The 26,986-nt window shown below is 45.7% G+C and overlaps 4 protein-coding genes across 7 annotated transcripts in view; 3 read left to right on the top strand and 1 right to left on the bottom strand.

Moving 5' to 3' along the window:
* Window positions 1–8,938, top strand: part of LOC309815746 (dmX-like protein 1) — a 60,897-nt gene extending 51,959 nt beyond the window's left edge. For 2 of the 3 annotated variants that reach the window (XM_082642748.1, XM_082642745.1), the window contains exons 14-15: window positions 7,899–8,039; window positions 8,823–8,938. The gene's annotated coding sequence lies outside the window, so the exon portion shown is untranslated. Of the gene's footprint in view, window positions 1–2,332; window positions 2,352–7,898; window positions 8,040–8,822 lie in introns of those variants that run through there. The other variant, XM_082642747.1, reaches the window with a different exon arrangement.
* Window positions 1–26,986, bottom strand: part of LOC309815695 (uncharacterized protein) — a 274,409-nt gene that overhangs the window by 177,087 nt on the left and 70,336 nt on the right. The window lies entirely within an intron of this gene.
* On the top strand, window positions 8,993–10,327 carry LOC309815914 (protein FAM170A-like; the record flags this gene model as incomplete). The annotated part of the gene is made up of 2 exons (XM_082642996.1): window positions 8,993–9,627; window positions 10,228–10,327. 2 exons carry the CDS (start codon window positions 8,993–8,995, stop codon window positions 10,253–10,255), a joined length of 663 nt encoding a protein of 220 aa, XP_082499122.1. The 3' UTR covers window positions 10,256–10,327.
* On the top strand, window positions 17,292–22,153 carry LOC309815913 (protein FAM170A-like). The gene is made up of 5 exons (XM_082642995.1): window positions 17,292–17,410; window positions 19,725–19,865; window positions 20,649–20,824; window positions 20,861–21,453; window positions 22,054–22,153. Exons 1-5 carry the CDS (start codon window positions 17,341–17,343, stop codon window positions 22,079–22,081), a joined length of 1,008 nt encoding a protein of 335 aa, XP_082499121.1. The 5' UTR covers window positions 17,292–17,340; the 3' UTR covers window positions 22,082–22,153.

Below are 26,986 nucleotides of genomic sequence, written 5' to 3'. Positions count from 1 at the left end.
GAAACACAATCTAGATAGAACCAAATATACAAGCCTGCACAATGGATGAAGCCAAGGTCTCCTCCATGATTGCCCTTCTGACAACCTTATTGTCTCCTCAACCACAAAAGGTGAACTTGAAACTCACGACCTTGCCTTGTCACCAGAAACATCCAAGCTTGGATCACTCTTTCTAAGACCAGATACTTGCTCTCTGAACTATTAGAGACTTGTCACATACACAGAAGTAGAACAGGATTATTTCTATCTACCTGGGGACATGGAGTCTTTCACATTGCTCCTGTTAAAACTCTCAGAACACCAAAATTTTACCTACAAAGGGTTCAAGCTATGACACTCCCAATTTTCACAAACCTCCTCAGCTCTTGTGAGTCACATGCAGCCAATTCCAGGAATTGGAAACATGGTTGTGAGGATGAAACTGACTTTGGGGCTCCCCTTGGATATGGTCTTCCAGACTTACCAAAAGGCCATTAAGAGGACGGTTTACCCCACCTCAGGGAAACCCGAGGCAGTACTTGCAGTCAAGGGCTGGCCATGGCTTCTGAGCTACATCCAGAAAGAATTTCATACTGTACCTGGATCTGCTGAAGCCATTTCTGACTGTCCGAGAGCCAGCATGTACCGCTCCTCAACTGCCTCCATTGTGGATCATCAGTAGGGCTGTCAGGTTTACTAAATAAAAATACAGGATACCCAGTTAAACTTGAACTTCACATGAATAGTAAGTCATCACTTTTAGTATAAGTAGATCCTATGTACTATTTGGGGCATACTTATCTTCAAAATATACTCGTTGTTTTTCTGACATTCATATTTAACGGAACAGCCTATATTTTATCTGTCAACCCTACTCATCAGAAATGATGGAGTCTTATAGAGATCCAAGAGATGCCTCAGAGCATCCTCAGCTTTTACTTCTATGTCCTGGACAGTGAGCACGAGCTTCCCACTCACATTAATTGGCTATAATGGAGTATATTCTCCATTTTAGAGCCTTTTGTACTTGTCATTGTTATCATCTTCCTTATTTTAAAGAGAGGTTTATTTTTTTCCAAACTTAATAGCTCATCCAAAAGTATTTGGAAGTTCATTCGACAAGGGAAAAACAACATGATTCTGAAAAGTGAAGGAAACTGCCTGGTGTTTAGTAAAGAAGTATTAGGGAGATTGAAAAAGCCAAACTTAATAAGCAAATCTCTCCAAGGGTATTTTCAGAGCTTGATACCCTCCCACACCCTGAAAATATTATTACATCAAGAAGGTAGAACCTGCTAACCAAATGTAAGGCTCCCATATGATTCTATCAAACTGAGGATGCTTCTTTACTAAGCAGTGAGCACACTTGCTGCCCCAGGGACCTTGGCAGTTGCAATACAGAGCTCTTCCCTTTGGGATGGAAACAGCAAGTTTTCCTGTGGTCTACACGCTGGCCCCAAAAATACTACACTCCCAATACTTGTCAACTTTAAGTATTTTTCTACATATCTCCATTTTTCTGTTACTATTTGGACTACATCCTAGCCTTGACATTACATAAATTGCATTCAAGAAGCTATTTTTAAAAGTTGGTAGGAAATCTTAAATCTATAGCTTACAGTCCCTGGCTTACTTTCATCCAGGTGCATAAGGGTTTTCAAAAGTAGTCAGGTTAGTTACGCCGTATCACAGCCCCACGCTTTTCTCAGAGATACAAAAATGGAACATGGTATTTAAGGTTTTAGTTGCCAAATCATCAAGCCTCCCAGACAGAGGCAATAGAGCAAAATGATTACAGAGGCATGGATTTTGATTTGCTCCAGTGTCTTGGGCAAGTCACTTGGCCTCTGTATTTATTTGTACTTATCTGCCCTTTTCTGTCCCTTGGGAGTTATAATTGTACCTAGTCCATGGGTATGTTGTACAAATTATCTGTAAAGTAGTTAGAAGAAACCGACACAGAGTAAGCACGCCACAGACATTGGCTATTAGCTACTGGAAATATTTCTCCATGAAACAGATGACTTTATCAGTGGATGACTCGGTGGGAGACAGTGAATCACAGAATCACAGCATGTTGAAAGTGACCTAGTTCACACTCTTATGTGAAAAAAAGAAAAGTGTGCATGCGTAGAAAATGTCTGAAAGTTTACATAATGAATAGTTCATCATGTTAACTTTGAGGATTAGAATAAATCAGGAAAGGAGGAAAGAAAAACTTGAGTGTCATTTAATTTCTACATCATTTGTGTTTCTATACTGAGACTCTGAATACACTGGAAGTGCAATTTTTTTTAACGTGGCGGGATAAAGGTTTTCAAGTTCTCCTGATCCATCCGTATTATTATTTCAGAATTGCTGGCATTTCTTGCCATCTTCGGATCTACACCCATTTGAGTCAGTGGGCCATTCTGGACGGAGGAGATAATAGAGCAGAAGCGAAGTGAGAGAAAAGGAGAGAAAAGATTTTCTCTTTTCTCTTCAAAGAGGAAAGGTCTTTGGAATGGGAACAACTCACAACCAAACTTTGGGGAAAGGATGTGATGGAAAACGAGACAAACATCCTACCCCTGTGATGAGAAGGATTCCCTGGGCTGGATGGAGCGAGGTCACAGGTGGCTGGACAAGGAAACCAACTAGGGAGAAACACACACAAGTGCAGGGCAAACACCCCGAGGCCACTCAGCCTGACTCCATGCAAACATGTGTCCAGCATCCAGCCCTTCACCTGTGGCTCCCCAGCAAGACAGGTACCTCGGGGGTGCCAACTCATTCTGAGTCCATTATGCCTGGTCATTCATAAACCGCTGTCTAACTTGTGAGGAATAAACTCTCAATGTTTATGAGGAAATTGGGGAAGGAGATTGGAAGGTTACTTAAATGGAAAAAACAAAAAAAAGAGTTCAGGAAGGCAGGATGGTAGAGAGAAAAGAAAAGGACCTTAAAAGATGGAAAGGATTTGCCAAAGAAGAGAAAGAAAAAGAAATGATTCCGAATGGGTTAACCTGCACCTAGGAAGCTAGGGAAGATTATTGATGTGTGAAGACTATGGAATAAAGTGAATAAAATTTATCAGAAGTTGCTGAGACTATGGTAAGAAGCATGATTATCAAATTATGAATTGGCTGCAATGGCATTCTAGGGGGACACTAGGAAGGGGAAACAAATGTTCATGAGATGACAGTGGCAGGTGGAAAGTTGTTTCAGGGGAAGATCAGTCTTGCAGAGTGCGTGTCAGAGGAGGGCAAGTGTGAGCAAGCAAGGAAATACTAAGTGTATACGGTTCCTTCACTGAGTGCACCCAGCCCCGTGGTCAGCCTTGAGAACAAGCAGGACTTCAGGTACTGGAGCTACATTTCAGTCATCAAGACTTGAGAAGACACCCTTAACTCAGGTCTTCTCTTCAAACTCCATCTTTCCTTCTTGACCTTCATTTGGCCTCTTCCCTTACCCTCAAGCTGTGGACTAAGGCCACAAGAGCAAGATGGGTCACTAGTGTCCTCCATCCCCTAGCGACTGTGCTTCACATCAGTGGAGTACCGAAGGCAATAACCAAGTAACAGACACAAGAGGGTATGAAGACGAAGAGATTCTGATAAGGCTTTCTGTGACAGTGTGGGCCGGGTCGGCTGTATATGCCTGCTATCACCTGAAGGATGAGCAGCCTTAGGGGAGAAGTGCTCAGAAGGCAGAGCCTGGCTCTCTAGAGGCTCTGCGTCCTCACAGCCCACTCCAAGACCTCAGTTGCAGCTTCGGCCCCCAATCTCTCTCCCTCTGCCTACTCACAGTTTTTGAAGTCTTCTTTCCTCCACATTTCTCTTGAGAGGTGGGGGAGGAAGATGAGGTTCAGGCCAGCTCAGACTCCCCTGGGATCCCAGCAGGATGCCTATCATGAACCTCCCACCTTCTAGGAAGCTCCTAAGATCTCCACACTTGGGGGAGGTTTCATTTCATCTGTGCTTCAAATTGCTGGCTGGAGATGGCCTGTTGGAAGGTGGCTAAAAGCAAGTAGGAATCTTCGGGCAGCCTGGCCCTTCTCGACTGTCAGACATCTTCAGGGATATTCTAGGAAACGTTGTTTGTTCTAGAGAAGGGAGGGAAACAATCCAATTGTCCAATAATGCTTGAATGGAAAATAAATGATGCTATACGCATGTGATGAAATAATATCAAACAGTCAAAAATCAAAGACCTAGATCTATATGGACTGATATGGATAAATCTTGAAAAGATAATATTGATTGAACGAAAATAAGATAAAGAATCTTAGATTATGATAACAGGTATGTAAGTATTTAAATATTTAAATCAATTCAACATATTGCTTCTATATATAGAGATGCAAGAAAATAAACTTTATCCAAAGAACACATTATTTACATTTAATATGTTCATTTATCTAGGAAACCCAAAAGAACCCACAGATAAACTAGCAGGAACTAATAAGACGGTTCAACGAGGCACACACATACAAGATCAATACATTTAAAAAATCAATCAGGCTCCTCTACACTGGCGATAATAAATTAGAAACTAAAAGAAAATAAGAAAAAAAGAAGATCTAAAAAGAGTCACAAGAGCCATATAAATTATTTAGAGCTAAGCATACGTAAAAGTAACTATAACTAACAAACTGAGTACGACCACTTAAACTCCGCCCAACCCAAGGATTAAAAAACGCCTGTTCTTACTTTATGAGAACAGGCCCTCTTCTTAAGTAGCAGATCAGTAAGTGAGAGTGAATCAAAGAAACACAGCATTTGAAAAGTCAGCTAGGCCAAGCCTCTCGATCGCACAGACAGAAGCTGAAGCCCAGACAGGTTGAGTTACTTGGTAAAGGGCCCAAGGTCCTGACTCAAGGACTAGCATTTTTCACTAATTCGTAAGATACAGTCAAATTCAGTACCTTGGAAAGAGATGGGAAAAAATGAAGAAATCAATTATATAGTTACTCATCTTTAAGTACAGAAATAGCCGTGACAAAATTACAGGTATTGAGGGAAAATTGAAGCGCAGAGTTTAAAATGTCAATAATCCACAGGGAAACTGGAGACCATTTAAAATATTCATATTAAATCTCTATATAAGACATTAAAAGATCTCCAATCAAAATGTTCATTTTATAATAGATATGGTATGATACAATTTATAATAGATGTGGTATGAACCTTTCCCTTTCATGGGAAAGGTTCGGCTGGGAAACAGGAATTGTTCTTGAAAACGGGGCCTGTGCTATTGCAGAGACTGTGCTGAACCTAGGTCAACAGAATGCTCCGATGTCATCACTGAGGTCACAGAATTCCACTGTGCGCCTGGCAACCTTGGAAACTTAACAGCCCTGGTGAGCACTAGGCAGCACTGCTGGTTCAATAAGTGGTACCAGTTTTTCAGCCATTTAGGCGACTTGACTATTTTTATTTGTATTGAATCATTTCAACGGATTGCCCAAGAGCCAACAAGGGCCAACCTGTAGGGAAGAGGAGGAGTTGGACATCTCTCGAGGCATCTTCTAAGGGAGACTTCTAGTTGGTACGATGAAACGGCGACAAAAGAGGAAACATCTGGAAAATGAAGAGTCCCAGGAAACTGCCGAGAACGGAGGAGGTATGTGGGGGGCAACTTGGCTGGGGCACATGGGTTTCTGCCAAACTGAACCTTCTCTAGGAAGAGGGGGACTGAGAACGTGTCACCTGTGAAGCAGGGAGCGAGAGACCTTGTCTCACTGATGCTGCCGTATCCATCCGGAGCGTCCCTGTGGTGTGAGACAGCACAGAACGGCCAGATGCCCCCTGGGAGATGGGAGGTCAGCTCCGCTGCTCTTGAGGACTCTCTCCTGGGGCTGCCGGGCCTGGAGCTTTGTCGGACTCACAGCAGGCTGCATCCTGCTTGCACAGACCTAGAGGTGCAGCTTTTCTCAGTCCCCGATTTCTCTCTTATTCTCTTGGATCTTTTGCTGGGGTCATGAGGTGGGGGATGTGAAGGATGCAAGGATGCTGAGAGAGACCCATGAGTTGATTGGCCTCTTTTACCAAAGTGGAAAGAGAAGCCCCATGACTTGAAGACCCTGTTGAAAAATATCTTGACAAGTGGAATGCAGTTCGAAAGACGATTGTTTGCCTAGGGATGGTGTCATATTGAAAGCAAGGAGGTTTTATTCCTTCAACAGGAACAATTTCCCAAAGGAGACCAAGGGAAGGGAAGGGCTTTCCAGAGACTGAGACCGCGTGGGCAAGGGTGAGAAATGTCCTCAGGGTCCTGCGGGGAGCTCTGAGAGCCACGGGCCACGTGGTGCCTGCGTGCATTAAATGTAGGCGAGTAGCTTGCCCTGGGAGGGGGTGGTCACCCCAGAGATCCAGCTAGAGGTCTCTGCCCCAGATTAGAGCCCAGTAGCTCCTACCAGGCCCAGGGCCCTGGAGACTGTAGGATGGGCCCTGGGAATGGAGGTCTAGACAGCAGGCAGATTTTCAGGCAGTGGCTGGGACAGGCTGGGGAAGGCAATGACTGCCCCTGACCATTCAGAATATTTTTCTCTATGTTCCTGTGTGTGTGGGGGGGGGAGGGGCGGAGGGGGTAGTGCAGAGAAGAGCAGGATGAATGGGGGTAGAGTCCTTATCAGATATAAACTCTGCGTGGTACAGTTCTTGTCACCCTGCCTGGACCTGGCTGACACTCGGTGTATGTAAGAGTGTATACAGAACTCTTGTTACGGGTGTTTTATGAGACAGTAACTCATACACCCATGTACACTCTGATACAGCAAAAATATCATACACCCCACATATAACTACCGTATTAAACCACACACAGCACATGGAGGTATATACACGCATCCCTCCTGTACTACATTCTCATACAACCCACCTGTATCACAATCCTCTCCTCCAACACCAAACGCTGGAGATGAGATATGTATATAGACACACACACTATATATATAGGACACACACACACACTATATATATATATCTCCTCAACTCTCGCACAAACACACCTAACTTCAGCCATCTCTAAACACCTCTAAAAGAACCAGTCACGTGTCATACACACCACACTTGTAACACATTCTTGAGTAATGCCAGACCCGCTTTGTACAAACCACAGTAAACCACAGTCTCACTAACCCATGTCAGGGTTGCCAGATAAAATATGGGCTATCCAGTTCAATTTGAATTCCAGATAAACAACAAGTAATTTTTCAGTATCAGTATGTCCCAAATATTGTATGGGCCATACTTACACTAAAACTAAGTAAGACCAAATACTGCATGGGAATACTTACACTAAAAAATTATTCTGGGTTTATCTGAAACTGAAATTTAACTGGGTGCCCTGTATTTTTCTTTGCTTAGTCTGGCAACCCTTATATACTTACCACCAGCTCAGGTATTATATATTTATTGTATTTTTGTTTAGTGTGTGTCTTCCTCTACTACAATGTGCAGCGTTACCAGAGACTACAACAATGCAAGAGTGCCGGATACACAGGAGTAGCTACTTACTGAATCTTGGTGAATGAATGAATGAACACGCACCATAAATACAAGCCACACCATGTAATGAGGAAAAGTTACATGTCCCAGAATTCCTGACTTGTGAACAGAAACCATGCACACAAAGGCCACAGACACAGATAAGACACATCTCCACCGTGCTCCCCATGCCAACCCCACACTTACCACAGACTTAACTGATACACATCACTCACTCTTCCCACATACTCACGGTCACCACTGAGGCCTACATTACCAACAAGACAGTGACAGAGTAAGTACTGATTTGAATTAAATACTGGAGTATCCACTGGGAACCACACTCTCAACTGTGTGTATTCACTGCATCTGACATGTGCCAGACACTCGGGAAGTATTTGTGGACAGAGGACTGATGAACCCACCCTGAGCCTTTCATTCCTCCCTCAGGAATCTCGAAGTCACAAGAGGATCCCCCTCAGCTTGGATCCACTGTGGTGGCCCAAGGCTGCAGCCCAGGGGCAGGGGAGGTCTCCTCTGCCTCTACATACTTCTCCTGTGCTGCTTCTCCGTGCAAGCTCATCTACGCTGGTAAGGGCGCGGGGCTCCTCAGGTGAGGGGGTGCTTGGCTGTGAGGCAGGAGGCACACAGATCCCAGGGAGGCTGAGAGGAAACCCAGAGTCATCAGAGGTGATGAGGGCTCTGTGGAGGAGCCTGGGCAGGATGGCTGAGCTGTTATGAGGGCGTGGATCCCAGCTGAGTCTGGGGCGGGGGTGTGTGAATCCTGGTACTACCATGGTGGCGAAGTCAAGGAGCAGGGGCCGGAAAGGTCTGGGCTTGAGGTGGAGGGAAGAGGGACCAGATTAAGCATCTTCAGAGGAAAATGTAGGCTTTGTCTTTGCCTTTGCTTCCAGAGAAGGACAGAGTTCTGCATCATACACCTCCAGCCTGAGAGCAGGACCATCCAGCTCAGGTCCACACAACTCACACATACATCCGCCCTCCAGGCACAGCCCTTCTCAGTGCACACAGAAACCCCAAGCACCACAGCCCCATTCCACAAGTAATGCACCACCGATATTCCCAAATTCACACTCCTTGTCGTGCACGCATCCACCCGCGTCGCTCACATACCACAGCCCTCACCACCATACTCCACACCCCTGTATACAGACACCGCTCCAGTATCCCCCCACACGCACATGAAAATCCCACAGATGACACCAGATACACCGCTCCGTCCTACGGCCAACAGACACCAAGCTCACGATATAGCTACGTCATGCAAATGTCCCTCTCTCGTCTACCACACCTGCTCCCTCAGCTTCCGGCACGGCCCGTGCATGTTATTATGGTTTTAATTTCCTTTTTCAGGAATCCGGAGATCACATCGAGACACTGCCCAGCCTAAAGCACCCCTAGCCCAGGTTCAGGAAAAAGGGGAGACTGCTCCCCCATCACACTGTGTCTCCTCCTCACCCTCTTCACCCTGTAAGCACTATCTGCACCCAGACAAAGAGGAAAGGGGCATGAAAATATACTACATGCAGGTACAAGTGAACAAGGGTGTCGCTGTCTCCTGGAAGACAAAGAAACCCTTGGAGTTGCCTGAAAAGCAGCTGACGATAGAAGAAGTGACCCTTCCTGAGGATGCGTGCACAGTAGGCACTTGCCCCTCTGATGTGTTCACCGAAAGCCTCCTGTCTGACAGTGAGTCCACTGGGGAGGAGAAAGAGTATGAGGAAAGGGCAGAGCCAGGCAGCCCATCAGGGTCACCTGCAGTCCAGGAGACACCCAGGGCCAAGACACCGGCCTGGATGGTGACCATGGAGACCGGCTTCAGGTGCATGGCCTGCTGCCGGGTCTTCCACACCTCAGAGATCCTCCAGCAGCACGTGAAGGGCGGCGTCCTGGAGGGCTTCGGCTGCCGTGTCTTTCATCTCAACATCGCCCAGTGGATGGCCAATGTGGAATTCGAGAGCACCCCTGAGGAGGAGGGCAGTGTGGAACCCGAGACCACCTCTGAGGATGGGGAGGACGAGGAGGACGAGGAAGAGAAGCTAGAAGGCCTCAGCCCGAAGAGACCCCGCAGGCAGGGTCCTTTCTCTCTTTTGAGTTCCACACAGCAACTGAGATTCATGGGACAGAAGATCCTGGAGACGGTGTGGCCTTGGAAGAGGTAAGGCTTGAGGCTGGCACTCTTCTGAGCCTATGTCACGAGGGCCCAGAGGAGTCTAAGGGAAGGGGCCGCACACATGTGCTGGTTTACCTAATGGCTCTGCAGTTGCATCAACTTGGGACACACCCAGCACTTCCAAAGGAATTGAGCTCTGTTGGCTTCAACAAGAATGTGGAGCCTTTTCCTAGGAGTTTTCTCAGGGTCTGCACGATGGACCTCAACTCTTAGAGGACGTACCACCAGCAGCTCCTTTTCGGCAGAGAGAGCCAGGAGTGGTCTGAAGAGAGGACAGGGGTCCTTGCAGGACCAGAACTTTGAGGTCTGAGAGCCTTGGGCCTGAGCTGAGATCTCACCCGGACCACTGGACCTAGCCTTCTGTGACAAAGGGGAATATGAAAGAGAGTCACGTGGAAATGAGGTTCCCCGAGATATGGAAGTGTTCCAGAACCTTCGTTGCGTGGTAGTTGATCTGGAGCCAAGCTCACTGTGGTGTGTGTGGCTCTGAGCATTCAGGCAATGCTGGAGGGTAACCCTGACCAGCAGAGCTTGGAGTGCTTCTTCTCTCTTCCTGTTCTACCTCAGTTGTTTTATCCCTTCCAGGGAGAAGAAAGGACCCTCGGGAGAGTAGCAGACAGAATGCCGTGGTCTGAAGGAGGATGAAGGGACCGGCACTCAGTCTAACATCATATGACAATAGGAACGTCCTATGCAATAAAGGGCATTTTCCAAACCTTTCCTGGATGTTTTAGTTAATGACATTTTTCTATCTATGCATCTATCTTTCAGTCATCTACATCTGTATCTTTCAAGGTTTGTGAACAAGCTTTCACATAAGCACTAGAGACGTCCGCCAGCATTTTCCAGAAGGAGGCCTGGAAATTGCTGGGGACTCCTCACAAATAGGGAATGGCTACAACCCCTGCCACACAGACTATGCGCGTGGCCCTCCTGACTTACTCCCACTCTCTCTCTGAATTTCCTAAGGTCTGAGATGAGGGTGCTGGCTGGAGGCAATGATCGCGGGCAGGCTGAATCTTCTCCAGATTCTGATTCTCTTCCTGGGCCTATCGTCCTCAAGCACAGTCTCCATGTCCCTGGTCACACTGATCTCTCTCCTTCAGTCCTTCCCTCCCTCCCTCTCCTGCCTCCCAGTGCAAAGAATACTTTTTTACATTTGAGACGACATTTATTTTTTGTGCACAGAATTCTCACCTGTTCTACTGTGGCCTCTGTTTTGAACATTCCAAAGCTGAGAATTTTCTTTTTTTCTCCCTCATTTCTGCTGAGTCTTTACCTTCCTAATGCAGTGAACTCAGAGTGCCTAGCTGACTGGAGGGGGAAAAAAATCCAGGCAGCAAAGAGAAATAATAAAAAAAGTATCAGTTAATTTTTCATAGTGTTATCCAACTATATATTTTTAAAATTTTGGATTAATATTAGGAATATACTCTTTATAAAAAACTGAATTATCGGGCTTCCCTGGTGGAGCAGTCGTTAAGAATATGCCTGCGAATGCAGGGGACATGGGTTCGAGCCCTGGTCTGGGAAGATCCCACGTGCCACGGAGTAACTAAGCCCGCGCGCCACAACTACTGAGCCTGCGCTCTAGAGCCCGTGTGCCACATCAACCGAGCCCACGTGCCACAACTACGGAAGCCTGCGTGCCTACAGCCCGTGCTCCGCAACAAGAGAAGCCACTGCAATGAGAAGCCCGTGCACCACAGCCAAGAGGAGCCCCCGCTCACTGCAACTAGAGAACGCCCGCTAGCAGCAACAGACCCAATGCAGCCCCAAATAAATTAATTAATTTTTAAAAATTGAATTATTTTCAAGGGGACAATGTATAAAAGTACAATAAAAGCCCCCCTTCATAACCCCCCAACCCCACTCTCAAGATGGAATCGATATGCTGTGATACAATTTATAGTCGTAGTACTACTCCTCCTCCCACCGCAGCCAAAATCCTCTGAGCCCGGTGCAGCAGCTTCCTTTCACAATGCTAGGACCCGCCACAAGACACATGATAATCCCTTTGGACATTTCAAGGAGCAGCACCAAGGGAACAGTACCGGGGAAATGCCACTGACGGCTCAGAATATCCATGGCATTTCTAGGGCCTCGGCAGTGCTCTTGCTCTGGGAATGAAGATCCAAAAAGCACATCGGAGAATGTTCGTAATTGTAAACAAGCTCCACCTTTGAAACACAATCTAGATAGAACCAAATATACAAGCCTGCACAATGGATGAAGCCAACGTCTTCTCCATGATTGCCCTTCTGACAACTTTGTTGTCTCCTCAACCATAAAAGGTGAACTTCAAACTCACGACCTTGCCTTGTCACCAGAAACATCCAAGCTTGGATCACTCTTTCTAAGACCAGATATTTGCTCTGTGAACTATTAGAGACTTGTCACGTACACAGAAGTAGAACAGGATTATTTCTATCTACCTGGGGACCTGGAGACTTTCACATTGCTCCTGTTAAAACTCTCAGAACACCAAAACTTTACCTACAAAGGGTTCAAGCTATGACACTCCCAATTTTCACAAACCTCCTCAGCTCTTGTGAGTCACATGCAGCCAATTCCAGGAATTGGAAACATGGTTGTGAGGATGAAACTGACTTTGGGGCTCCCCTTGGATATGGTCTTCCAGACTTACCAAAAGGCCATTAAGAGGACGGTTTACCCCACCTCAGGGAAACCCAAGGCAGTACTTGCAGTCAAGGGCTGGCCATGGCTTCTGAGCTACATCCAGAAAGAATTTCATACTGTACCTGGATCTGCTGAAGCCATTTCTGACTGTCCGAGAGCCAGCATGTACCGCTCCTCAACTGCCTCCATTGTGGATCATCAGTAGGGCTGTCAGGTTTACTAAATAAAAATACAGGATACCCAGTTAAACTTGAACTTCACATGAATAGTAAGTCATCACTTTTAGTATAAGTAGATCCTATGTACTATTTGGGGCATACTTATCTTCAAAATATACTCGTTGTTTTTCTGACATTCATATTTAACGGAACAGCCTATATTTTATCTGTCAACCCTACTCATCAGAAATGATGGAGTCTTATAGAGATCCAAGAGATGCCTCAGAGCATCCTCAGCTTTTACTTCTATGTCCTGGACAGTGAGCACGAGCTTCCCACTCACATTAATTGGCTATAATGGAGTATATTCTCCATTTTAGAGCCTTTTGTACTTGTCATTGTTATCATCTTCCTTATTTTAAAGAGAGGTTTATTTTTTTCCAAACTTAATAGCTCATCCAAAAGTATTTGGAAGTTCATTCGACAAGGGAAAAACAACATGATTCTGAAAAGTGAAGGAAACTGCCTGGTGTTTAGTAAAGAAGTATTAGGGAGATTGAAAAAGCCAAACTTAATAAGCAAATCTCTCCAAGGGTATTTTCAGAGCTTGATACCCTCCCACACCCTGAAAATATTATTACATCAAGAAGGTAGAACCTGCTAACCAAATGTAAGGCTCCCATATGATTCTATCAAACTGAGGATGCTTCTTTACTAAGCAGTGAGCACACTTGCTGCCCCAGGGACCTTGGCAGTTGCAATACAGAGCTCTTCCCTTTGGGATGGAAACAGCAAGTTTTCCTGTGGTCTACACGCTGGCCCCAAAAATACTACACTCCCAATACTTGTCAACTTTAAGTATTTTTCTACATATCTCCATTTTTCTGTTACTATTTGGACTACATCCTAGCCTTGACATTACATAAATTGCATTCAAGAAGCTATTTTTAAAAGTTGGTAGGAAATCTTAAATCTATAGCTTACAGTCCCTGGCTTACTTTCATCCAGGTGCATAAGGGTTTTCAAAAGTAGTCAGGTTAGTTACGCCGTATCACAGCCCCACGCTTTTCTCAGAGATACAAAAATGGAACATGGTATTTAAGGTTTTAGTTGCCAAATCATCAAGCCTCCCAGACAGAGGCAATAGAGCAAAATGATTACAGAGGCATGGATTTTGATTTGCTCCAGTGTCTTGGGCAAGTCACTTGGCCTCTGTATTTATTTGTACTTATCTGCCCTTTTCTGTCCCTTGGGAGTTATAATTGTACCTAGTCCATGGGTATGTTGTACAAATTATCTGTAAAGTAGTTAGAAGAAACCGACACAGAGTAAGCACGCCACAGACATTGGCTATTAGCTACTGGAAATATTTCTCCATGAAACAGATGACTTTATCAGTGGATGACTCGGTGGGAGACAGTGAATCACAGAATCACAGCATGTTGAAAGTGACCTAGTTCACACTCTTATGTGAAAAAAAGAAAAGTGTGCATGCGTAGAAAATGTCTGAAAGTTTACATAATGAATAGTTCATCATGTTAACTTTGAGGATTAGAATAAATCAGGAAAGGAGGAAAGAAAAACTTGAGTGTCATTCAATTTCTACATCATTTGTGTTTCTATACTGAGACTCTGAATACACTGGAAGTGCAATTTTTTTTAACGTGGCGGGATAAAGGTTTTCAAGTTCTCCTGATACATCCGTATTATTATTTCAGAATTGCTGGCATTTCTTGCCATCTTCGGATCTACACCCATTTGAGTCAGTGGGCCATTCTGGACGGAGGAGATAATAGAGCAGAAGCGAAGTGAGAGAAAAGGAGAGAAAAGATTTTCTCTTTTCTCTTCAAAGAGGAAAGGTCTTTGGAATGGGAACAACTCACAACCAAACTTTGGGGAAAGGATGTGATGGAAAACGAGACAAACATCCTACCCCTGTGATGAGAAGGATTCCCTGGGCTGGATGGAGCGAGGTCACAGGTGGCTGGACAAGGAAACCAACTAGGGAGAAACACACACAAGTGCAGGGCAAACACCCCGAGGCCACTCAGCCTGACTCCATGCAAACATGTGTCCAGCATCCAGCCCTTCACCTGTGGCTCCCCAGCAAGACAGGTACCTCGGGGGTGCCAACTCATTCTGAGTCCATTATGCCTGGTCATTCATAAACCGCTGTCTAACTTGTGAGGAATAAACTCTCAATGTTTATGAGGAAATTGGGGAAGGAGATTGGAAGGTTACTTAAATGGAAAAAACAAAAAAAAGAGTTCAGGAAGGCAGGATGGTAGAGAGAAAAGAAAAGGACCTTAAAAGATGGAAAGGATTTGCCAAAGAAGAGAAAGAAAAAGAAATGATTCCGAATGGGTTAACCTGCACCTAGGAAGCTAAGGAAGATTATTGATGTGTGAAGACTATGGAATAAAGTGAATAAAATTTATCAGAAGTTGCTGAGACTATGGTAAGAAGCATGATTATCAAATTATGAATTGGCTGCAATGGCATTCTAGGGGGACACTAGGAAGGGGAAACAAATGTTCATGAGATGACAGTGGCAGGTGGAAAGTTGTTTCAGGGGAAGATCAGTCTTGCAGAGTGCGTGTCAGAGGAGGGCAAGTGTGAGCAAGCAAGGAAATACTAAGTGTATACGGTTCCTTCACTGAGTGCACCCAGCCCCGTGGTCAGCCTTGAGAACAAGCAGGACTTCAGGTACTGGAGCTACATTTCATTCATCAAGACTTGAGAAGACACCCTTAACTCAGGTCTTCTCTTCAAACTCCATCTTTCCTTCTTGACCTTCATTTGGCCTCTTCCCTTACCCTCAAGCTGTGGACTAAGGCCACAAGAGCAAGATGGGTCACTAGTGTCCTCCATCCCCTAGCGACTGTGCTTCACATCAGTGGAGTACCGAAGGCAATAACCAAGTAACAGACACAAGAGGGTATGAAGACGAAGAGATTCTGATAAGGCTTTCTGTGACAGTGTGGGCCGAGTCGGCTGTATATGCCTGCTATCACCTGAAGGATGAGCAGCCTTAGGGGAGAAGTGCTCAGAAGGCAGAGCCTGGCTCTCTAGAGGCTCTGCGTCCTCACAGCCCACTCCAAGACCTCAGTTGCAGCTTCGGCCCCCAATCTCTCTCCCTCTGCCTACTCACAGTTTTTGAAGTCTTCTTTCCTCCACATTTCTCTTGAGAGGTGGGGGAGGAAGATGAGGTTCAGGCCAGCTCAGACTCCCCTGGGATCCCAGCAGGATGCCTATCATGAACCTCCCACCTTCTAGGAAGCTCCTAAGATCTCCACACTTGGGGGAGGTTTCATTTCATCTGTGCTTCAAATTGCTGGCTGGAGATGGCCTGTTGGAAGGTGGCTAAAAGCAAGTAGGAATCTTCGGGCAGCCTGGCCCTTCTCGACTGTCAGACATCTTCAGGGATATTCTAGGAAACGTTGTTTGTTCTAGAGAAGGGAGGGAAACAATCCAATTGTCCAATAATGCTTGAATGGAAAATATATGATGCTATACGCATGTGATGAAATAATATCAAACAGTCAAAAATCAAAGACCTAGATCTATATGGACTGATGTGGATAAATCTTGAAAAGATAATATTGATTGAACGAAAATAAGATAAAGAATCTTAGATTATGATAACAGGTATGTAAGTATTTAAATACTTAAATCAATTCAACATATTGCTTCTATATATAGAGATGCAAGAAAATAAACTTTATCCAAAGAACACATTATTTACATTTAATATGTTCATTTATCTAGGAAACCCAAAAGAACCCACAGATAAACTAGCAGGAACTAATAAGACGGTTCAACGAGGCACACACATACAAGATCAATACATTTAAAAAATCAATCAGGCTCCTCTACACTGGCGATAATAAATTAGAAACTAAAAGAAAATAAGAAAAAAAAGAAGATCTAAAAAGAGTCACAAGAGCCATATAAATTATTTAGAGCTAAGCATACGTAAAAGTAACTATAACTAACAAACTGAGTACGACCACTTAAACTCCGCCCAACCCAAGGATTAAAAAACGCCTGTTCTTACTTTATGAGAACAGGCCCTCTTCTTAAGTAGCAGATCAGTAAGTGAGAGTGAATCAAAGAAACACAGCATTTGAAAAGTCAGCTAGGCCAAGCCTCTCGATCGCACAGACAGAAGCTGAAGCCCAGACAGGTTGAGTTACTTGGTAAAGGGCCCAAGGTCCTGACTCAAGGACTAGCATTTTTCACTAATTCGTAAGATACAGTCAAATTCAGTACCTTGGAAAGAGATGGGAAAAAATGAAGAAATCAATTATATAGTTACTCATCTTTAAGTACAGAAATAGCCGTGACAAAATTACAGGTATTGAGGGAAAATTGAAGCGCAGAGTTTAAAATGTCAATAATCCACAGGGAAACTGGAGACCATTTAAAATATTCATATTAAATCTCTATATAAGACATTAAAAGATCTCCAATCAAAATGTTCATTTTATAATAGATATGGTATGATACAATTTATAATAGATGTGGTATGAACCTTTCCCTTTCATGGGAAAGGTTCGGCTGGGAAACAGGAATTGTTCTTGAAAACGGGGCCTGTGCTATTGCAGAGACTGTGCTGAACCTAGGTCAACAGAATGCTCCGATGTCATCACTGAGGTCACAGAATTCCACTGTGCGCCTGGCAACCTTGGAAACTTAACAGCCCTGGTGAGCACTAGGCAGCACTGCTGGTTCAATAAGTGGTACCAGTTTTTCAGCCATTTAGGCGACTTGACTATTTTTATTTGTATTGAATCATTTCAACGGATTGCCCAAGAGCCAACAAGGGCCAACCTGTAGGGAAGAGGAGGAGTTGGACATCTCTCGAGGCATCTTCTAAGGGAGACTTCTAGTTGGTACGATGAAACGGCGACAAAAGAGGAAACATCTGGAAAATGAAGAGTCCCAGGAAACTGCCGAGAACGGAGGAGGTATGTGGGGGGCAACTTGGCTGGGGCACATGGGTTTCTGCCAAACTGAACCTTCTCTAGGAAGAGGGGGACTGAGAACGTGTCACCTGTGAAGCAGGGAGCGAGAGACCTTGTCTCACTGATGCTGCCGTATCCATCCGGAGCGTCCCTGTGGTGTGAGACGGCACAGAACGGCCAGATGCCCCCTGGGAGATGGGAGGTCAGCTCCGCTGCTCTGAGGACTCTCTCCTGGGGCTGCCGGGCCTGGAGCTTTGTCGGACTCACAGCAGGCTGCATCCTGCTTGCACAGACCTAGAGGTGCAGCTTTTCTCAGTCCCCGATTTCTCTCTTATTCTCTTGGATCTTTTGCTGGGGTCATGAGGTGGGGGATGTGAAGGATGCAAGGATGCTGAGAGAGACCCATGAGTTGATTGGCCTCTTTTACCAAAGTGGAAAGAGAAGCCCCATGACTTGAAGACCCTGTTGAAAAATATCTTGACAAGTGGAATGCAGTTCGAAAGACGATTGTTTGCCTAGGGATGGTGTCATATTGAAAGCAAGGAGGTTTTATTCCTTCAACAGGAACAATTTCCCAAAGGAGACCAAGGGAAGGGAAGGGCTTTCCAGAGACTGAGACCGCGTGGGCAAGGGTGAGAAATGTCCTCAGGGTCCTGCGGGGAGCTCTGAGAGCCACGGGCCACGTGGTGCCTGCGTGCATTAAATGTAGGCGAGTAGCTTGCCCTGGGAGGGGGTGGTCACCCCAGAGATCCAGCTAGAGGTCTCTGCCCCAGATTAGAGCCCAGTAGCTCCTACCAGGCCCAGGGCCCTGGAGACTGTAGGATGGGCCCTGGGAATGGAGGTCTAGACAGCAGGCAGATTTTCAGGCAGTGGCTGGGACAGGCTGGGGAAGGCAATGACTGCCCCTGACCATTCAGAATATTTTTCTCTATGTTCCTGTGTGTGTGTGTGGGGGGGGGGCGGAGGGGGTAGTGCAGAGAAGAGCAGGATGAATGGGGGTAGAGTCCTTATCAGATATAAACTCTGCGTGGTACAGTTCTTGTCACCCTGCCTGGACCTGGCTGACACTCGGTGTATGTAAGAGTGTATACAGAACTCTTGTTACGGGTGTTTTATGAGACAGTAACTCATACACCCATGTACACTCTGATACAGCAAAAATATCATACACCCCACATATAACTACCGTATTAAACCACACACAGCACATGGAGGTATATACACGCATCCCTCCTGTACTACATTCTCATACAACCCACCTGTATCACAATCCTCTCCTCCAACACCAAACGCTGGAGATGAGATATGTATATAGACACACACACTATATATATAGGACACACACACACACTATATATATATATCTCCTCAACTCTCGCACAAACACACCTAACTTCAGCCATCTCTAAACACCTCTAAAAGAACCAGTCACGTGTCATACACACCACACTTGTAACACATTCTTGAGTAATGCCAGACCCGCTTTGTACAAACCACAGTAAACCACAGTCTCACTAACCCATGTCAGGGTTGCCAGATAAAATATGGGCTATCCAGTTCAATTTGAATTCCAGATAAACAACAAGTAATTTTTCAGTATCAGTATGTCCCAAATATTGTATGGGCCATACTTACACTAAAACTAAGTAAGACCAAATACTGCATGGGAATACTTACACTAAAAAATTATTCTGGGTTTATCTGAAACTGAAATTTAACTGGGTGCCCTGTATTTTTCTTTGCTTAGTCTGGCAACCCTTATATACTTACCACCAGCTCAGGTATTATATATTTATTGTATTTTTGTTTAGTGTGTGTCTTCCTCTACTACAATGTGCAGCGTTACCAGAGACTACAACAATGCAAGAGTGCCGGATACACAGGAGTAGCTACTTACTGAATCTTGGTGAATGAATGAATGAACACGCACCATAAATACAAGCCACACCATGTAATGAGGAAAAGTTACATGTCCCAGAATTCCTGACTTGTGAACAGAAACCATGCACACAAAGGCCACAGACACAGATAAGACACATCTCCACCGTGCTCCCCATGCCAACCCCACACTTACCACAGACTTAACTGATACACATCACTCACTCTTCCCACATACTCACGGTCACCACTGAGGCCTACATTACCAACAAGACAGTGACAGAGTAAGTACTGATTTGAATTAAATACTGGAGTATCCACTGGGAACCACACTCTCAACTGTGTGTATTCACTGCATCTGACATGTGCCAGACACTCGGGAAGTATTTGTGGACAGAGGACTGATGAACCCACCCTGAGCCTTTCATTCCTCCCTCAGGAATCTCGAAGTCACAAGAGGATCCCCCTCAGCTTGGATCCACTGTGGTGGCCCAAGGCTGCAGCCCAGGGGCAGGGGAGGTCTCCTCTGCCTCTACATACTTCTCCTGTGCTGCTTCTCCGCGCAAGCTCATCTACGCTGGTAAGGGCGCGGGGCTCCTCAGGTGAGGGGGTGCTTGGCTGTGAGGCAGGAGGCACACAGATCCCAGGGAGGCTGAGAGGAAACCCAGAGTCATCAGAGGTGATGAGGGCTCTGTGGAGGAGCCTGGGCAGGATGGCTGAGCTGTTATGAGGGCGTGGATCCCAGCTGAGTCTGGGGCGGGGGTGTGTGAATCCTGGTACTACCATGGTGGCGAAGTCAAGGAGCAGGGGCCGGAAAGGTCTGGGCTTGAGGTGGAGGGAAGAGGGACCAGATTAAGCATCTTCAGAGGAAAATGTAGGCTTTGTCTTTGCCTTTGCTTCCAGAGAAGGACAGAGTTCTGCATCATACACCTCCAGCCTGAGAGCAGGACCATCCAGCTCAGGTCCACACAACTCACACATACATCCGCCCTCCAGGCACAGCCCTTCTCAGTGCACACAGAAACCCCAAGCACCACAGCCCCATTCCACAAGTAATGCACCACCGATATTCCCAAATTCACACTCCTTGTCGTGCACGCATCCACCCGCGTCGCTCACATACCACAGCCCTCACCACCATACTCCACACCCCTGTATACAGACACCGCTCCAGTATCCCCCCACACGCACATGAAAATCCCACAGATGACACCAGATACACCGCTCCGTCCTACGGCCAACAGACACCAAGCTCACGATATAGCTACGTCATGCAAATGTCCCTCTCTCGTCTACCACACCTGCTCCCTCAGCTTCCGGCACGGCCCGTGCATGTTATTATGGTTTTAATTTCCTTTTTCAGGAATCCGGAGATCACATCGAGACACTGCCCAGCCTAAAGCACCCCTAGCCCAGGTTCAGGAAAAAGGGGAGACTGCTCCCCCATCACACTGTGTCTCCTCCTCACCCTCTTCACCCTGTAAGCACTATCTGCACCCAGACAAAGAGGAAAGGGGCATGAAAATATACTACATGCAGGTACAAGTGAACAAGGGTGTCGCTGTCTCCTGGAAGACAAAGAAACCCTTGGAGTTGCCTGAAAAGCAGCTGACGATAGAAGAAGTGACCCTTCCTGAGGATGCGTGCACAGTAGGCACTTGCCCCTCTGATGTGTTCACCGAAAGCCTCCTGTCTGACAGTGAGCCCACTGGGGAGGAGAAAGAGTATGAGGAAAGGGCAGAGCCAGGCAGCCCATCAGGGTCACCTGCAGTCCAGGAGACACCCAGGGCCAAGACACCGGCCTGGATGGTGACCATGGAGACCGGCTTCAGGTGCATGGCCTGCTGCCGGGTCTTCCACACCTCGGAGATCCTCCAGCAGCACGTGAAGGGCGGCGTCCTGGAGGGCTTCGGCTGCCGTGTCTTTCATCTCAACATCGCCCAGTGGATGGCCAATGTGGAATTCGAGAGCACCCCTGAGGAGGAGGGCAGTGTGGAACCCGAGACCACCTCTGAGGATGGGGAGGACGAGGAGGACGAGGAAGAGAAGCTAGAAGGCCTCAGCCCGAAGAGACCCCGCAGGCAGGGTCCTTTCTCTCTTTTGAGTTCCACACAGCAACTGAGATTCATGGGACAGAAGATCCTGGAGACGGTGTGGCCTTGGAAGAGGTAAGGCTTGAGGCTGGCACTCTTCTGAGCCTATGTCACGAGGGCCCAGAGGAGTCTAAGGGAAGGGGCCGCACACATGTGCTGGTTTACCTAATGGCTCTGCAGTTGCATCAACTTGGGACACACCCAGCACTTCCAAAGGAATTGAGCTCTGTTGGCTTCAACAAGAATGTGGAGCCTTTTCCTAGGAGTTTTCTCAGGGTCTGCACGATGGACCTCAACTCTTAGAGGACGTACCACCAGCAGCTCCTTTTCGGCAGAGAGAGCCAGGAGTGGTCTGAAGAGAGGACAGGGGCCCTTGCAGGACCAGAACTTTGAGGTCTGAGAGCCTTGGGCCTGAGCTGAGATCTCACCCGGACCACTGGACCTAGCCTTCTGTGACAAAGGGGAATATGAAAGAGAGTCACGTGGAAATGAGGTTCCCCGAGATATGGAAGTGTTCCAGAACCTTCGTTGCGTGGTAGTTGATCTGGAGCCAAGCTCACTGTGGTGTGTGTGGCTCTGAGCATTCAGGCAATGCTGGAGGGTAACCCTGACCAGCAGAGCTTGGAGTGCTTCTTCTCTCTTCCTGTTCTACCTCAGTTGTTTTATCCCTTCCAGGGAGAAGAAAGGACCCTCGGGAGAGTAGCAGACAGAATGCCGTGGTCTGAAGGAGGATGAAGGGACCGGCACTCAGTCTAACATCATATGACAATAGGAACGTCCTACGCAATAAAGGGCATTTTCCAAACCTTTCCTGGATGTTTTAGTTAATGACATTTTTCTATCTATGCATCTATCTTTCAGTCATCTACATCTGTATCTTTCAAGGTTTGTGAACAAGCTTTCACATAAGCACTAGAGACGTCCGCCAGCATTTTCCAGAAGGAGGCCTGGAAATTGCTGGGGACTCCTCACAAATAGGGAATGGCTACAACCCCTGCCACACAGACTATGCGCGTGGCCCTCCTGACTTACTCCCACTCTCTCTCTGAATTTCCCAAGGTCTGAGATGAGGGTGCTGGCTGGAGGCAATGATCGCGGGCAGGCTGAATCTTCTCCAGATTCTGATTCTCTTCCTGGGCCTACCGTCCTCAAGCACAGTCTCCATGTCCCTGGTCACACTGATCTCTCTCCTTCAGTCCTTCCCTCCCTCCCTCTCCTGCCTCCCAGTGCAAAGAATACTTTTTTACATTTGAGACGACATTTATTTTTTGTGCACAGAATTCTCACCTGTTCTACTGTGGCCTCTGTTTTGAACATTCCAAAGCTGAGAATTTTCTTTTTTTCTCCCTCATTTCTGCTGAGTCTTTACCTTCCTAATGCAGTGAACTCAGAGTGCCTAGCTGACTGGAGGGGGAAAAAAATCCAGGCAGCAAAGAGAAATAATAAAAAAAGTATCAGTTAATTTTTCATAGTGTTATCCAACTATATATTTTTAAAATTTTGGATTAATATTAGGAATATACTCTTTATAAAAAACTGAATTATCGGGCTTCCCTGGTGGAGCAGTCGTTAAGAATATGCCTGCGAATGCAGGGGACATGGGTTCGAGCCCTGGTCTGGGAAGATCCCACGTGCCACGGAGTAACTAAGCCCGCGCGCCACAACTACTGAGCCTGCGCTCTAGAGCCCGTGTGCCACATCAACCGAGCCCACGTGCCACAACTACGGAAGCCTGCGTGCCTACAGCCCGTGCTCCGCAACAAGAGAAGCCACTGCAATGAGAAGCCCGTGCACCACAGCCAAGAGGAGCCCCCGCTCACTGCAACTAGAGAACGCCCGCTAGCAGCAACAGACCCAATGCAGCCCCAAATAAATTAATTAATTTTTAAAAATTGAATTATTTTCAAGGGGACAATGTATAAAAGTACAATAAAAGCCCCCCTTCATAACCCCCCAACCCCACTCTCAAGATGGAATCGATATGCTGTGATACAATTTATAGTCGTAGTACTACTCCTCCTCCCACCGCAGCCAAAATCCTCTGAGCCCGGTGCAGCAGCTTCCTTTCACAATGCTAGGACCCGCCACAAGACACATGATAATCCCTTTGGACATTTCAAGGAGCAGCACCAAGGGAACAGTACCGGGGAAATGCCACTGACGGCTCAGAATATCCATGGCATTTCTAGGGCCTCGGCAGTGCTCTTGCTCTGGGAATGAAGATCCAAAAAGCACATCGGAGAATGTTCGTAATTGTAAACAAGCTCCACCTTTGAAACACAATCTAGATAGAACCAAATATACAAGCCTGCACAATGGATGAAGCCAACGTCTTCTCCATGATTGCCTTTCTGACAACTTTGTTGTCTCCTCAACCATAAAAGGTGAACTTCAAACTCACGACCTTGCCTTGTCACCAGAAACATCCAAGCTTGGATCACTCTTTCTAAGACCAGATATTTGCTCTGTGAACTATTAGAGACTTGTCACGTACACAGAAGTAGAACAGGATTATTTCTATCTACCTGGGGACCTGGAGACTTTCACATTGCTCCTGTTAAAACTCTCAGAACACCAAAACTTTACCTACAAAGGGTTCAAGCTATGACACTCCCAATTTTCACAAACCTCCTCAGCTCTTGTGAGTCACATGCAGACAATTCCAGGAATTGGAAACATGGTTGTGAGGATGAAACTGACTTTGGGGCTCCCCTTGGATATGGTCTTCCAGACTTACCAAAAGGCCATTAAGAGGACGGTTTACCCCACCTCAGGGAAACCCGAGGCAGTACTTGCAGTCAAGGGCTGGCCATGGCTTCTGAGCTACATCCAGAAAGAATTTCATACTGTACCTGGATCTGCTGAAGCCATTTCTGACTGTCCGAGAGCCAGCATGTACCGCTCCTCAACTGCCTCCATTGTGGATCATCAGTAGGGCTGTCAGGTTTACTAAATAAAAATACAGGATACCCAGTTAAACTTGAACTTCACATGAATAGTAAGTCATCACTTTTAGTATAAGTAGATCCTATGTACTATTTGGGGCATACTTATCTTCAAAATATACTCGTTGTTTTTCTGACATTCATATTTAACGGAACAGCCTATATTTTATCTGTCAACCCTACTCATCAGAAATGATGGAGTCTTATAGAGATCCAAGAGATGCCTCAGAGCATCCTCAGCTTTACTTCTATGTCCTGGACAGTGAGCACGAGCTTCCCACTCACATTAATTGGCTATAATGGAGTATATTCTCCATTTTAGAGCCTTTTGTACTTGTCATTGTTATCATCTTCCTTATTTTAAAGAGAGGTTTATTTTTTTCCAAACTTAATAGCTCATCCAAAAGTATTTGGAAGTTCATTCGACAAGGGAAAAACAACATGATTCTGAAAAGTGAAGGAAACTGCCTGGTGTTTAGTAAAGAAGTATTAGGGAGATTGAAAAAGCCAAACTTAATAAGCAAATCTCTCCAAGGGTATTTTCAGAGCTTGATACCCTCCCACACCCTGAAAATATTATTACATCAAGAAGGTAGAACCTGCTAACCAAATGTAAGGCTCCCATATGATTCTATCAAACTGAGGATGCTTCTTTACTAAGCAGTGAGCACACTTGCTGCCCCAGGGACCTTGGCAGTTGCAATACAGAGCTCTTCCCTTTGGGATGGAAACAGCAAGTTTTCCTGTGGTCTACACGCTGGCCCCAAAAATACTACACTCCCAATACTTGTCAACTTTAAGTATTTTTCTACATATCTCCATTTTTCTGTTACTATTTGGACTACATCCTAGCCTTGACATTACATAAATTGCATTCAAGAAGCTATTTTTAAAAGTTGGTAGGAAATCTTAAATCTATAGCTTACAGTCCCTGGCTTACTTTCATCCAGGTGCATAAGGGTTTTCAAAAGTAGTCAGGTTAGTTACGCCGTATCACAGCCCCACGCTTTTCTCAGAGATACAAAAATGGAACATGGTATTTAAGGTTTTAGTTGCCAAATCATCAAGCCTCCCAGACAGAGGCAAGAGAGCAAAATGATTACAGAGGCATGGATTTTGATTTGCTCCAGTGTCTTGGGCAAGTCACTTGGCCTCTGTATTTATTTGTACTTATCTGCCCTTTTCTGTCCCTTGGGAGTTATAATTGTACCTAGTCCATGGGTATGTTGTACAAATTATCTGTAAAGTAGTTAGAAGAAACCGACACAGAGTAAGCACGCCACAGACATTGGCTATTAGCTACTGGAAATATTTCTCCATGAAACAGATGACTTTATCAGTGGATGACTCGGTGGGAGACAGTGAATCACAGAATCACAGCATGTTGAAAGTGACCTAGTTCACACTCTTATGTGAAAAAAAGAAAAGTGTGCATGCGTAGAAAATGTCTGAAAGTTTACATAATGAATAGTTCATCATGTTAACTTTGAGGATTAGAATAAATCAGGAAAGGAGGAAAGAAAAACTTGAGTGTCATTCAATTTCTACATCATTTGTGTTTCTATACTGAGACTCTGAATACACTGGAAGTGCAATTTTTTTTAACGTGGCGGGATAAAGGTTTTCAAGTTCTCCTGATCCATCCGTATTATTATTTCAGAATTGCTGGCATTTCTTGCCATCTTCGGATCTACACCCATTTGAGTCAGTGGGCCATTCTGGACGGAGGAGATAATAGAGCAGAAGCGAAGTGAGAGAAAAGGAGAGAAAAGATTTTCTCTTTTCTCTTCAAAGAGGAAAGGTCTTTGGAATGGGAACAACTCACAACCAAACTTTGGGGAAAGGATGTGATGGAAAACGAGACAAACATCCTACCCCTGTGATGAGAAGGATTCCCTGGGCTGGATGGAGCGAGGTCACAGGTGGCTGGACAAGGAAACCAACTAGGGAGAAACACACACAAGTGCAGGGCAAACACCCCGAGGCCACTCAGCCTGACTCCATGCAAACATGTGTCCAGCATCCAGCCCTTCACCTGTGGCTCCCCAGCAAGACAGGTACCTCGGGGGTGCCAACTCATTCTGAGTCCATTATGCCTGGTCATTCATAAACCGCTGTCTAACTTGTGAGGAATAAACTCTCAATGTTTATGAGGAAATTGGGGAAGGAGATTGGAAGGTTACTTAAATGGAAAAAACAAAAAAAAGAGTTCAGGAAGGCAGGATGGTAGAGAGAAAAGAAAAGGACCTTAAAAGATGGAAAGGATTTGCCAAAGAAGAGAAAGAAAAAGAAATGATTCCGAATGGGTTAACCTGCACCTAGGAAGCTAAGGAAGATTATTGATGTGTGAAGACTATGGAATAAAGTGAATAAAATTTATCAGAAGTTGCTGAGACTATGGTAAGAAGCATGATTATCAAATTATGAATTGGCTGCAATGGCATTCTAGGGGGACACTAGGAAGGGGAAACAAATGTTCATGAGATGACAGTGGCAGGTGGAAAGTTGTTTCAGGGGAAGATCAGTCTTGCAGAGTGCGTGTCAGAGGAGGGCAAGTGTGAGCAAGCAAGGAAATACTAAGTGTATACGGTTCCTTCACTGAGTGCACCCAGCCCCGTGGTCAGCCTTGAGAACAAGCAGGACTTCAGGTACTGGAGCTACAT

The sequence above is a fragment of the Mesoplodon mirus genome, assembly GCF_964341445.2.
Source record: "Mesoplodon mirus genome assembly, chromosome: 14".
In the NCBI taxonomy this organism is placed as follows: domain Eukaryota; kingdom Metazoa; phylum Chordata; class Mammalia; order Artiodactyla; family Ziphiidae; genus Mesoplodon; species Mesoplodon mirus.
The sequence above is the reverse complement of the archived record's forward strand: the minus strand, read 5'-3'. Positions and strand labels throughout refer to the sequence as shown.